Genomic DNA, 14971 nt, shown 5'->3' with positions numbered 1-14971 from the left:
AAACTGTATTTGTTGCGCTGTGTCTAGCCTTTTTTGCGCAATAATGTGATCGTCACTTCTTGGCACACATCCAAAATTCAAATGCCCAGTTTTAGCATTTGAATGTCCATTTATTTCTTAAATTCAACGAAAATTCGAATTTAAATTTGACAGCCCTAGTTTGTGTTGTTGTCTTATCAGCATATCTAATGTCTCTCTCTCTCTCTGCTCTTTAATGTGTTCATTTCAGACATTGTTGTTTCAGTAATCTGTGCTGTCACGACACCCACCCCTCCCTCCTCCACCCCACACCATTATTAGCCATGCACCGTATAAAAGCACCGTATCACAAATGCATGCGGACAGGCATTATATTGTCAGTAAACAGGATATTAGCAGCATAACAGGGCCTGTATGAGAGATAATGTTGGTTTGGGGGAGATACTGGTCAGCCTAGGAGGAAAAAAGCCTTGTTTTTTTTGCTGTTGCAGGGTTATAATAGTTTTTAAGTTTTGTTTCTTATTTCTGTTCTGCCTCCGCATTTTCTTTTCTTTTTTTTCCCTTCATTTTAGTGTAGAAGAACCCCAGTTAAAACTGGTCTGGTCACTTCTTCAGTAAAAGAAGAACCTCTCTGTTCTGCCCTATCAGAAATCCCCTGGACCGTTCTGCCGGCCCCACCCTGGGTTTTGTTGAATTTTATCCTTTTGTTTTTGTTCTTTAGTTTTGTTGGTCCCTGGATAATATCAGGATCCTAACACTCATGTTTTTGTCAGGATCAGGATCCTGTCACCCGTTTTAGTCTTTGTTTGGTCTTTTGTGTGTTTTATTTCTCCTTTCTCTTGTGTCTTGACTCCACCCCCTCGTTTGCCTTGTTAGCATCTGATCATTAGTTGATTTGTCTCACCTGTCCCTCTTGTTTTCCTCCTGATTTAATTCCCTTTGGAAATCTTGTCTTTTGCTGTTTCCTTGTTACTTGTCCCAAGCCACAAGGCTGCGTTATTGCTGTTATCTCCCTTTTGGGGTATACGCCCAGTCTCCCCTCGATGTGTGCTCAAGGGCTAGGTTTTTGTGATTAGGATGTGCTGGGTAATCTGAAGAAATGGACCTTCTAGGAGGTGGTTGAATGTGTCTGTCAATTTAAAACGATGGAGCTCCTACTCAGGGAATGGGTCCCTATCTATGACTATCCCACCACCCAGGTTTTGTTGGTCCCTCCTGCATGACTGGTGCAGACTAGATGTCGCTGGAACCCCCCATCCCCCCCCAAACCCAAACCCCACCAATGGTACAATGCCCACCCTCCCTCAGACTGTTCCACTGATGATCCCCTGGTCTGTCCCATCAGCACCTCCGTCATCCCCTGGTCTGTTCCTTGTCTTTCTGCTTTCCCTACCTAGCAACCACAAAGAACACACAAGCATTGTGGTGAGCACCAATCACATTTCCTCCAGACAATATAAATAATGTAGTTTGGCTAAGTAGAATTGGCAGATGCTTATTATAGAGAACAAAATCAGCATTGTGTTGAGCTGTGGTGTTGGTTTTGTGTGTTTGTGGCGCTGTACGGTTCAGTCATGGTAGAACTTGTGGTGGGTGTGTATAGTGTAGTTTGCTGGTTGAGGGCTTTAATAAGATAAATGTGGAAGTTGCGAATTTCACTTCCTTTATGGGCTAATTTCTGAATGCAATGTGTAAATTTTACGTTTGGCAGTTATGTCACATATACACACACCTGCACTCTCAATAAATAGTATGTTATATATCACAGTGTTTTTTTGGGGACAGAGGAATTATTAGACACATTTAATTACCTTTTAATTTGGTGTTAAGGGAGATAAAGAAATAGTTCACTCAAAAAGGAAAAACAACTTCTGAAGACTCAGTGACACTTTTATGATCCTTAAAGCATGAAAGTGGAGTCACTAACATATGTAAATTTTTTGGGTAAACTTTACATCTTCGTTCTACTGTAGCTGCAAAAAACACACATGCACGCACACACACACACACACACACACACACACACACACACGCACAATCTTGTTTAGTCTAGTGTGTTAGGGATGGGCATTTTGGTCTAGTTACTTTGGACTAATTACTCGAGTTCTCGAGGGGCAATGATATGAACATAATTGTATATATAATAACATTTCTGACAAACCTCGTTACTAAACTATTTGTTGTGTGTATTTTTTGATGTGAATGTGTGCAGTGAATTAGAGCAGCAACTTGGTATTTGCATACTGAATAAAATATTATGACCATTAATCATAAAATCTAACTGGATAAAAGCTATGCATAGTATATTCTGTATTAAAAAATATTCTATATGTTTTGTTTTTTTGTTTAGTTTTTTGCTATAAAGAGCACTAAGAAGAATTAATTTCTGAATTTGCCAAAGTTTTTAAGGCTCATGGCATGCAGTTAATAGCAAGTAAATTAGATATCCATGAGCAGAACGTCTCGGTTTCTTGCATAACATTGGTTCTTTGAAAGTAGGGAACGAGCCGCTGTGTCAGAAGCTGACACTATGGGAGAACCTATCAGGGGACAGGACTTTGAAACGTTATGCCATCATGCTGATTTTATTGCTTTGTACTTTGCTCTAATGCTGATGTCATTGTAAGCATATAAGCAAAGCCCAGCTTCACACCGATAGGATTTTCAGACTGAAGGGAAGGAGAGCATATCTGCCGTCCTGTGACAGCGAAAAATCTGTAGCTGCAGCACAGCTACACAGCGTCACAGTTATGCAAGAAACCGAGGTGTTCTCTTTCAAGAATGTAACTTCAATGCTGCGTCCAAGGCTGATGCTATGGGAGTCATATACCGTTACGCCGTATCACTGATGTGCAATGCCTACTAGTCATTATAGTGTAGTTAAAAGCATTGCTGTAGCCACACCTTCATGATGAGAAATAGGAACGAGGTGGAAATAATAAACCAACAGCTCGATGCCAACACAAAAACTAGTGATGTCCTGATCAGCTTTTTTGCCCCCGACCCTGATCTGATACTTGTATTTGCCTAGATAATAGATCTGCAGGCTGTTTTTTTGTTTGTTTACAAAAACAACTAAGTAAACAAAGTAACTAAAAGATGTCTTTAGCTTAATGCATTTAACTTAGCGCAGCTAGCATTTTTATAAAACTCACATATAAAATCAACTTCTACTTAATGGTGTAATAGCTTATTTTAACTTTAATATTCAGGTACAAAAATAAATCACAAATAAACTGAGTTCTGTATGGATGAATAGAAATCTTGCATACACTTACACTTACAAATGGTGTAAACAGCTTGACTTGAATCAAAAAATGTATTCCATAAAAACTAATTCCAAATTTCGCAATTCCACGTAAAATTGGCGTTACACTTGAAGAGGCCCAAGTTCAACAATAATGAAACGGTTATTAATAGTTATATTGTCAATATCAAAATGCCATTGTGACATACTGACAACCAGTAACAACCATGAAAGCATCACACACCGCAGAGATACATACAAAAATAAGACAAATATATTCATAACGAGCTCTAAAACTGCAGCTCCAGTGAGAAATCATTATTATCTATGGTCTGTTTACTCTATTTGAGTTTTGCTGTAACACAAATCACTAATTATTAAGCAAATGCATAAAGATATGGTGTTGTTATTGAAGGTTAAACCGATATATTTATTATTAGTGGTATTGTGACCAACATTAATCTGATTTAAATTGGGTTGAGTGACTGATGATGAGATATCGAGAGCAACTGAAGAGTGCATGGCTTTGACTGACACAGAGAGTGCTCATGTTAAAGAGAGTAAAGCAAAAAGCGCTCATGATTGCTCAAACAGTCTCCATCACTCATCACAACATCTGCTTGTCACAACTCATGTCATGTATTTGCAGTTTAATTTGTTTCTAAACCTGTTAGCAGCCTCTATATACTCTTCCTGTTCACTGTGCAACGAATCCAAATAACTACCGTAACGACATGTGAATTACATCATATCTGAAAGTTTAAATTCGTAAATGCTTAGAACTGCCAACAACTCACCCTCCATAGGCCATTCTGTCATGCTTCAAGGGATGAGAAAGCACTCATTCATTAGAGGAGAAGTGTATGTGTGATTGCCTGCAGGCACGATCGGCCGATTGAAGACGAATTATCGGCCGATTTTGTTTGTCGGTCGATCGATCGGGACATCTCTAGTTAAAAGCATTGCTGTAGCCACACCTTCATGATGAGAAATAGAAACAGAGGTGGAAATAATAAACCAACAGCTCGATGTCAACACAAAAACACTAGCCACGGCTCTGTTACACTTCACATTTAACATCTTCTCGATAACTCCCCTAAGCACATCTCCGCCACCATTTTGGAAGTCTGTTCCACTTTGATAAGTGAGCAAGGGAAGTTTCTGTTGACAGACCCTCAACCCCATGATTTTGACAGAGGGAGTATGCTTCAGGCAGCTCCATATCCCACAATGCAACTCGATTGTGACATAACAGCAGACTGCACTTCATAAACCCCACCCCCACACAACTCTAATGTATAATGGAAGTTAAGTTAATTAAACAGTTTAGATGTTATATTGAGGTTTAACAGCATAATTCTTACTGTTTATCACACAGTTATACCCTGTGATCCTTTCTCACAATTCATTCTAATGAAAATAATTAAACATAACGAGATTTATACATAAGCCTCTGAAATCAATCTCAGAAAACATTGTTTTCTCAGGTGCAAAAATCACTAAATAATTCCACAAATTGGCATCAGCCTTCAACGCGCTTCATGTGATCAAGGGTTAAGGGTGTTCCAGTTAAACCCACTGCACGTCTTCCGTCAGTAGTGGACAGTAGTGACATACATACGAGTCCATGTGATGGAGTGAAGTTTGCGAGGGAAGGGGATACAATTTTTAAATGGAACGCAGCCCATGTTGGGTAGTGGAGCAATGTCTCAACACCTATTCCCTGTTAACGGGAAAGGTGGGGAGAAGAGTAATCGCTGGGCCAAGGGCTTTGGCACAATGACACTAGCCGACAAAGTATTAAAATGTACACAGGGTTTGAAATAAACTTTTCACCCAAAAAGTGCCTGGTAGATGGAAAATTTACCAGCCAAAGTGCTTACCGGCCAATTTATTTTATTGCATTTTACAAGCAGATTGTACCAATATAAGAGACTTTTTTAAAGAATTTTATTATTTTATTATTTATAAAATATTTAATTTCTCAGATATTCCATTTAGAATAATTTTTCAGATTGTTCACTTACTCCAACAAAATTAAATTAGTGTAAAAATACATGTTGTCATATGAACAACCAGTAAATTACTCTTAACACAGTAACAGTCCTTGGTTTATTTAGAGTGTAAATATCCCGAAATAAAAGTTAAGCTCAATCGCCAGCATTTGTGGCATAATATTGTTTACCATAAAAATATATTTTGACTTGCCCCTTATTTTCAATTTTTTAAGAGCAAATGTCTGGGTTACAGTGAGGCACTTACAATGGAAGTGAATGTGGCCCATTTTTGAATGTTAAAATACTGTTTCAAAAGTATAACAACAAGACATACATAATATGTGCGTTAACATAATTTTCATGTGATAAAATCACTTACCTTTTCTGTTTGATGTTATAGCCAATTGCCATGACGATTCAATATTAACAAACCATAAAACCCCAAATAGACTGTGAAAATTTAAACTACTTTACAGCTCAAATAATCCATAATTTTTAACAGAAGAATATATATATTTTTTTCTTTTTTTTTTTGGTTAAGCTCACAGCTCACACTTTAAAACTATAGAAATCCCTTCATGTTTCAATTTGTTACAAAATTATCTAAAATAAAGCATTTTAATAAAAATATTTTTTTTTATTAAATATCCAGAACTGGAATAAATTAAAACGTGTGAATTCAAGGAAAATCTTCCCCTTCACCCATTCCAATCTGGTGGCACACAACAACGTACTTTGTTTACAGTAGGCACACCTGACACTATATAAGGAGAAGGAGGCATAGAAGAATACATTTCTTCTTGTGTGTATTTCTCACAGCTGCAGATTTAAATTAGTAAAGGTGAACGAGACTTGAGAACTATAGTCTTCCATGCACTTTGTGTACCACTGCTTTATGCTTTAAAAGTCTGGCCTGACTTGACATGCAACTACAGTCGGAGGATAACTGAAAATGTTCTGACATTCACCACATTTTAGAAACATTGACAGATATTTCTAAATGCTTCCTGTAATTTTGACTGAAATAAAATAAGGTTAGATATCTGTGTTTCCCTAGTTTAGAAATGTTCCTATTGAAAATAATGTAAATAGGGATTTTAAGTGACAAAAAGGAGTGAAAATAAAGTAAAAGTGCCCTGTGAACATAAAATAAGTTCACCAAAGTCTAATAAATGAGTTCAGTTAGTTCAGTCTAGTTCATACGTCAAATATAAATTTATCAGACAGCGACCTGTGGCCTGGATTGTTTGAGTGCTCGCTGAAATCAACCTCAATGAATCGGTTGCCTGGGCAACCCAGGTCAAGCTCCGTCAGGTTTGGTTACAGGCTGCTTAAGACCACCTACCCAAAAATCTTGTTTGTTTGTAAATCTGCTGTGATGTCACAAGGGCTTGACAGCACGCCAACTGAAGATAAGCTGTTAGTCCGCACAAGTACCTTGGATTAGATTTAACACTGGAAAGTGTGATCTTGTGATAATTGGATATGCTTTTACTGTTCATTTCAAAATAGACTGTTACGGTCTCAAAAAGTACACAAGATCTGGGCATAGTCACTTTATCACTAATGCTTTACATTATGTAAGTATTATGCAACAGTGGATTTTACACATGCATCGATCCAATAACCAACGGTCCAATGTTATCGATACAACGCATAAATTATGATATAGACATTTTTTAAGATGTACCTTTATTTAATACTTTCATGTCAGCCACATCCTTACGCATTTCCATCAGGCGATGAAGCAACCGTATTACATGAATTTGACTTTATGAGCATTAAATACGCTTTTCATGTGGGACACGGATGTGCGTGGGGTCTTTGAAGCCAAATTGTGCTCTGTTATCCTTGCGCACACATCAACCGGGCTTCCCGCGAAATGTCAGCTCCATTGACAAGATCAGTGCAAGCACGTCAACCAGCCACTCCTTAAAATGTGAGCTCTCGTGACAAACGCAGAGCAGCTCACATGCGCGATTAATTCAGGCTTTCGTCTATATCGTTGCGCATGCGACCCATTTTAATTTTACATAACAATTGTGAGTGAGAGTTGTTGGCTGCTGCTTTCCCCCTGATTGGTCCTTCCTCTTCCCTTGCAGGGGTGGGGTTCTTCTTCGTGGAGAAGAAGAATGACTGGCTTAGCTTGTATTGATTATCGGGGGCTGAAGTGAATAATCGCTATACATAACCGTTGATATCTTCAGCTTTCAAACTCTTGCAGGGGGCATCCGCATTTATGAAGTTGGACCTACGCATTGCTTATCACCTGATTTGGATCAGGAAGGGGTATGAGTGGAAGACAGCTTTTAACACCCATAGGGGGCACTTTGAATATTCGGTCATGCAGTTCGGATTGGTCGACACCACCGCTGTCATCCAGGGGTTCGTGAATGACGTGCTTCGGGACATGGTAGATCTATTTGTTTTTGTTTATTTAGACGATATTCTAGAACCATTTCTAGTATGTCAGGCAGGAGCTTCAGCGACTGCTAGAGAACCAACTGTTCGTTAAGGTGGAGAAGTGTGTTTTTCATACATAATCGTTCCGTTCCTGGGTTTCATCGTCTCGTCCAAGAGGGTGCACATGGACCCTGTTAAAGTTAAAGCAGCTTCTCATTGGCCAGCCCCAGACTCCCGCAAATCTTTGCAAAGGTTTTTGGGGTTTGCTCATTTCTACCAACATCACACCCCTGATGGATCTCACCTCCACCCTTACTAAGTTCTGTTGGTCCTCGTGGGCAGAAGCCACATTTTCTGAATTGAAAGAAAGGAGGTGGATGTGTCAGAGGTTGGGGTTGGGACTGTCCTGTCTCAGCACTCTTCCTTGGATGGGAAGATACATCTGTGTGCCTTTTCTCGCAGCATCTGTCCCCAGCCGGACGGAATTATGAAGTCGGTAATAGGGAGTTGTTGGCTGTCAGACTGGCCTTGGGGAGTGGTGTCACTGGCTAGAGGGTTCGGGGGTACCTTTTGTGGTCTGAACTGATCACAAAAACTTTGAGTATATATACAGAGCTAAACGTCTTAACTCTAAACAGCCTTGTTGGGTGCTTTTCTTTTGCTGTTTTGATTTTATTTTGTCCTACTCTACTGGCTCCAAAAACACCAAGCCTGATGCTCTATCCAGATGTTTTGAAGTCGAGACCTCCACCACCCCTCCGGATACCATCCTCCCCGCCTCCTGGGTGGTGGGCATGGTGTCCATGGAGTCTAAAGTTGGTTCAGTGCTGCATAACACCACCTTGCTTTTCCGGTGGGGCCACTTGTCCAACGTCACCTGTCATCCAAGGGCTGTTCTTACTCAGGCGCTCATTAGACAGCGATACTGCTGGCCGTCGCCAGAGGCGTTTCCAGCATTGAAGGACATCCGGAGCTTCAATGTGAATTCTTACCCACTTCTTTCGGAAAAATCCCCAAAGCCTCATTTGCTTCATTTTTGCTATCTTTCCTGCTAACTGCTGTTAACTCGACACTAAGTAACGTTAGTTGATGTCAATGACTGTGCAAGCTCCTCCCCTACCTGCTGCATATTCAGCAGAGAGGAAGAAACGGAGTCGCCCATAAGCTACCGACAGCAAAGGAACTTATTCTATAGGCTAGATTATGCCTATGTCTATTTTTACAGGCTGTATGCAGTATGTGCAAAGCCAAAGCACAATGAAATAAGGCAACTTATGATTTCGGGGGTTTACATAGGCTATTGTCCGGTTTCATATTTGTCAGTCAACTTTTCAAAATACATTCGGGGCTACACTCAAAACATTCGGGGCTGAAGCCCCGGCAAAATCGGCTGCCGCCGCCTCTGGCCGTCGCTGGCGCAGGACGTTCGCCGTTACATGTCCACTTGCTCTGTTCGATCATTCCAGCTGAAGTGCTGCGGGTGAGCAGCACTTCAACGCCATTAGGTCCCTGGCTAAATCTACCTCACTCTGTTTTGTGTTCGTCACTCGATTGTTTGTTTGAGTCCTGTTGCTTATCGCTCTCTCCCTCTGCCCTAGTATCATGTTCTGTTTATTTGTTACCAGTGTGCGCCAGGATTGTTGTTACCATCCTGCCTGTTGCCTCGTCTCTTTTGACACTCTCCTGAGTTTCTACTGAGCAATACTGCACCGGAACTGCTCAGCACACGACCGTTACTCACATAAGCCTACGAACATACTACTCTTTCTGGATTCCTTGAGGATCTATACTACATGACCACTACGCACACAAGCAGTCAGTGCCGGGGTTCCCTGATTGAAGCATTGCTGTGATTGTTATATAAATATCAGCTCATTGTCTCAACACTTGGATCTTTTGTCTCATCCTTCCTGAAAAGAAGACCTTGTAATGCATTTTGTGATGCATGTATTTTTTCTGAAGTCTTCGTTGATTTTAGAAAGTAAAAGAAACAATGACTGTAAAGCAGTTCAATTGAAAGGAGGAGGCGAGAACCGGCTTGACGACATAAATAATATTTGAATGATTAACTTAAACAATAGACAAACACACACATGACGGACATGTCCGTAAACGATCTCTCTCTCCCGCACCATCCTCCGCAGTCGGCCTTTATCCCTCTTGGAGACGTGATTAGCCTGATAAGGGACCGGGTGTGTAGAATCCCGACCCGGCCCCGCCTCCGCCCTGTCACAATGACGTTTATGTTGTTGCTGATATTTCAAAATGAGTATTTACTAGGGCTCTCGATTTAAAGTGTTAATTCAGTAAAATTACATTCAAAATACATTAATTGTGTATTGCTAACATTTATTTGAATAGTAAACAGTTATGAATAGTTCTGTTGTCTCTATAAAAGATCATCATAACATATTGCTTATTCATTGTAGCAGTGTGTGAATAAGTGTGTGCTGCATTTAAAAAAAAAAAAAAGATTGACCCTGTTACTAGGCATGATCGGACGATCACCATTCACAGATTAAGGATGATGATCAATTAAACTTTATATGTGTAAGGTTGTGAGTTTTGATGTTAGAACACAACAATTGGAAAAAATTGCACTCTTGATCTGAAGGAAATGGCACGAATGCCAATGTATCAATATATGATTATGTCGGCACAGCACAAATGTTGACCTTTAAAACATTTTTATATAACAAGCTAATTTTTTGAAGTGTTTTGTTGAACATGTAATTATATTCAGTGATTTAAAAAAAAAGCTGAATTCATGACATAAACTGTAACCTTTGATCCCTTCTCCTCTTCTCACAGTGGCTGCCATGACGACAGACGAGGCGGAGAGCGTTAATACGAAACAGGTGTGCGAGCAGCAGCAGGAAGAGGAGAACCCCGCTGCCCAGGAGCCCAGCCCCACTGACACAGCTCAGGACCGCCCCTCTGGCCCTTCGTCGCCCCCTGGGGGCTCAGAGGACGAACAGCAGCTGAAGCCGCGGCAGCGCACCTCCACTGGCCGCGGCCTCTCCCGCCTCTTCTCCTCCTTCCTGAAGCGCCGCTCGCAGTGCTCGGAGGGTGAGGGGGTGGAGACAGAGAGGGTCCGGGAGTCGGAGGGCCAGTACGAACCCAAAGCTCCCATTGCGGACCCCGAACCAGAACTTCGCATAGAAGGCGATGTTGCTCTAGACCAGCACTCAATCAGCAGTGCTGAAAACCAGGTGAAAAAGAACGACTGATGTGTCAAATGTACCAGGCTTATAACCCACATAGGTTGAAGTGTCTAACAAATACTCAGATTTCAGGTTAACAGAAATATTTTTTTCTATGTCTTATCCTTAAACTCTTACCTTCAATCCTAAATATGTGGTTACAGAAAGTTTTGCTGCTGGTCGTTCTGTGCTTATTGAAATTCAAAGCACTTCCCCCAGTGGCCAAAGCTGGAAGTGATGTTGAATGTATGAGCTTCAGTTTCCATGTGAAATGTTTCCATTGTATAAAGGTGTCTGGAATTTTTACTGTCAGGCAGAAGATGGCCCACTCCCATATCCCTAATCCTGACCATATGAAGCCTGTAAGGCTGAGCAGCATGCCAGGAACAACTTCAGTCACCTTTTTCCCATCTTGTGTGAAATGGCCATAGAGTGGCCAGAGTGGGTTGTATTTTAAATTATGCAATACAGTTCACATGAGTGCATATCTTGTTAAAGGGATAATTCACCCAAAAACGTACATTCTCTCATGATTTATTCACCCTCGTGCCATCCCAGATGTGTATGACTATCTTTCTTCTGTAGAACACAAACTGAGATTTTTAGAAGAACATCTCAGCTCTGTATATCCATATAATGCAAGTGAATGGGTGCCAACATTTTGAAGCTGAAGGGGGGATGGTGCTTGTTTTCAGTGTATCAGCTGAATGGGGTTGATTTTAGTGCACATGAACTATCAGAAAATAATGTGCAAAAATGCCTTATGGCTTTGGCAAGCAAATTTCACATTATTTACAGGCACTATTCTTGTTCTATTATATCTTATCTATTATATTATCTGTAAAAACTGTATCACTACGATTTTTTTCCCCATAACAGTGCCAACTATTGATCTTCCAGTGTAAGTGTAAACATAATGAAATACTGATGCTGTAAAAGAAACATGTGGTCAAATACTTTCACGATATTACTTTAAATATGATCTCAGAATGATCTAACCATTATTTTTAAAGGGGAAAAATGGCACAGCTTAACATAGTTGAAAAGAAAGAAGAAGAAAAAATGTATTGAGCATTTTAGGGGGAAAAAAATGCGAGCACATTTTAATTTTAATAAAAGCTCGTATTTATTTTTGTTAATCAATATTACCCATTAGAATGTAATGGTGATAAATTACTTGCCTGTCCCTTGGCAAATAGGCACTGGCCGATTAGTATACCCACTGGGCCAATCAACAGTGTTCGTTCCCCCATGTGTCAGTTTCAAAATCTGCCAGCAACCTTATCAGTAGAAAATCAGATTTTCTGTTTTATTAAATCTCATTTCCCATCATCATGTACAGTATACTGTATATCAGCACCATCTTGGCATCAACCATTGAAAAACCTATATCAGTCAATCACTGCTTAAAACATTAAAAAACTAATGAGCATAACTAAAATAATGCTCATCCTACTACTGTGTGGGGTTACTGAGATTTGAGTTTGACCTGAGTGTGAATAATTTTGAATGTAGTGAGGGATGTATAACTAGATGTTATTCCAAGGCAACTGGCCAGTAGAGCTTTGCACAGCTCATTTACACACTTGTGTATTAAGTTCTGAGGTTGTGTGTCAAAGCTTGTTTATACACCTCTCATCTGTTTCATCTCTGAAGAACAGCAGAGTACGCTAAAAGCTTTCTGAGAGGCTGTTCTTACTCAACGGCAGGTATTTTAGGCATTTCAAAATGCTGTCAACATGCTGCAGCTTTTTCTCTATTTGCTAAATTTAAATTATTAATTCTGTGAGCTCATCGTTTAACTATACTATAGTCAGGAGTCTTGTCTTGTATAAAGATGTTCCAAAACCTATTGAGCTGCCAACATAGACAGCATTTTAAGACATCACAAGTACAATCCAAATGAAAAGCTGTTCCGAAAGGGAGGCGTAATAATGCTGCCTTTCTAAAATACTATCTTTTGGCCAAGTACTAAGGCAGCATCATGAAGGCATTCTCAGAATGCATTACTACAAATTTGACAGTATAAAAATGCTGACTCTGATACCTGACCTTGTTAAATGTGTTTTGATTTGCTTCATGGTAGCCTGAAAGACTTGTCCTTTTCAAACTTAAAACATTTACTTGAGTCCAAACCTGTATTCGATTGTCCACCTCTGTGCCTGCCCATGCCGGTCTACATTCACTCTGCATTACATACAGTTTCAATTTAATTCAATCTGTAGTATTGAACACGAGTATCATTGGAAGCACTTTATCCCCAGTTTTGGGAGTAATGTGATAACAAAGTAATTAGTTACTGTAATATAATTACTTTCTTACTTAAAAAGTAGTGTAATACATTACATTTCAAATCTTTTATTACAGTAACTGACTTTCAATTTAGGTAATTACTTTATACATTTAATTAATGTAGGTCTGTTTGCGTTTCTATGACAGCTAAAGTATATGTGACAATAAATCAGAAAATACAGATTTTATTTTGAAAAAACAAAAATGTTTCAGTGTTTTAGAAAGTAACGTAAATGTAAAGTAATTAGTAATATGATTATTTTTGACGAAATATCTAGTAATCTGATTACAGAGATGTAATTAGTAATTTGTTGTGGATTATTTTTGGATTCATTTACCTAAATATTCTTAAAGGAATAATTAACCCAAAAATAAAAATTATTTTATAATTTACCATCACGTCATTCCAAACCCGCATGACTTGCTCTCTTATGTGGACCACAAAAGGAGATGTTTTAAAAATTATAATCTAATTGTAGTTGTGATGTACTTTAAAGCTTAAAACAGGATCCAAAATGATCATAAAAGTTGTCCATGTGATGCTTGCATCATATTCCAAGTCTTCAGAAGGCATTCAATATGTTTTAGTGGTAAACAACCCATAATATAAGTCATTCTTTTGTGAAAATCTTGATGTCCATTGCACACTAATCAGCGCAATGTGAGAGATTTGTTCACAGTGATTTTCAAGTTTGCATGAGAACTTGTGTTGTTTTTAGTGCTAAACAACACAATTTCTCATGTGAACACGTGAGCCACTGTGAATGACCTTATAAAAGTCGTCCCTGTCTATCCCTACTAATGTAGTGGCATACAAAATCCTGATTTGACCATTGTTTGGAAATATTGACGATAAGCTAAGCCTTAGATTGTTTAACGTGTCTTATTTTGTCTTCCTCTAGCAAGTCGTAGCAGATCAGAAAGAAAACGCAGAGCTGGAGTCTGTAAAGGGAGAAAAGGGGGAGAAGAAGGAGAAGAAGGAGAAGAAAGAAAAGAAAGAGAAGGAGAAGAAGGAGAAGGCAGATAAGGAGAAGACTGAGAAGAAAGAGAAGACAGAGAAAAAAGAGAAGGCAGAAAAGAAAGAAAAGAAGGAGAAAAAAGAGAAGAAGGACAAGAAGAATGAGGACAAGGCCAAAGCAGATGAGGCAGAGAAAGACAAGGAGCGAGAGAAGGTGAAAGAGAAGGAGAAATTAGAGCCCAAAGCACAAGATGCAGCAGCAGCAGAAACAGAAGCAAAGGATGAAGGAGAAAAAGAGGCAGAGAAAGAGGAGGAGAATGCTGTGGTGGTGGTGAAGGAGGAGGCGGAGGAGGACGAGGACGAGGGAAAGAAGCAGAAGGCATCTCGCCGCCCCAAGATCATGCAGTGCAAAGTCACACTGCTGGATGATACCTTCTTCGAGTGTGAGCTGGATGTAAGCAACACACACACACACACACTCACAGCGCACATATAACCACTGCTTTTGTTGCTTACCGAGTGAGGAGTATTGTTGTCTAGTCCCGGGAGAGAGACTCTGAGACTCTAGTGTTGCTCAAGGGCTTTTACTTCCTTTGCTAATTATCTCTCAAACTACAGAGAGACTGTCTCTGCTGACGTGACAGTTTGTTGTGTTTTTGTTGGCATCTTTCTCTGTGGCTCTGTCTCAAAACCGACTTACCTGACTCAGCACAGACAACATCCTAAGCGAAACAGAACCTTACGTCAGCATGTAGCTAGCTATGCTTACAAGTCAATGACTCACACAAAGTATTGCTCAATATTCACAGGTTAATTCTTGTAGCCAGCCAAGCTAAGTCATTGTTCAAGACCAGCTTAGTGGCTTGCCAAGTCCAGAAAACCTCTTTAAGAT

The 14971-nt window shown here is 39.8% G+C and overlaps 1 protein-coding gene across 9 annotated transcripts in view; it reads left to right on the top strand.

Moving 5' to 3' along the window:
- The window catches only part of LOC127650561 (protein 4.1-like), a 79370-nt gene that overhangs the window by 20858 nt on the left and 43541 nt on the right, over positions 1–14971 (top strand). For all 9 annotated transcript variants that reach the window (XM_052136061.1, XM_052136059.1, XM_052136058.1 and 6 more), the window contains exons 2-3: positions 10438–10838; positions 14024–14533. In XM_052136061.1, the coding sequence (XP_051992021.1) occupies positions 10446–10838; positions 14024–14533 (903 nt within the window). In that variant the 5' untranslated portion in view covers positions 10438–10445. The remainder of the gene's footprint in view (positions 1–10437; positions 10839–14023; positions 14534–14971) is intronic.

This window comes from Xyrauchen texanus, chromosome 10, assembly GCF_025860055.1.
Source record: "Xyrauchen texanus isolate HMW12.3.18 chromosome 10, RBS_HiC_50CHRs, whole genome shotgun sequence".
NCBI classification, from domain to species: Eukaryota; Metazoa; Chordata; class Actinopteri; order Cypriniformes; family Catostomidae; genus Xyrauchen; species Xyrauchen texanus.
This window is presented reverse-complemented; position numbering and strand designations above follow the sequence as displayed.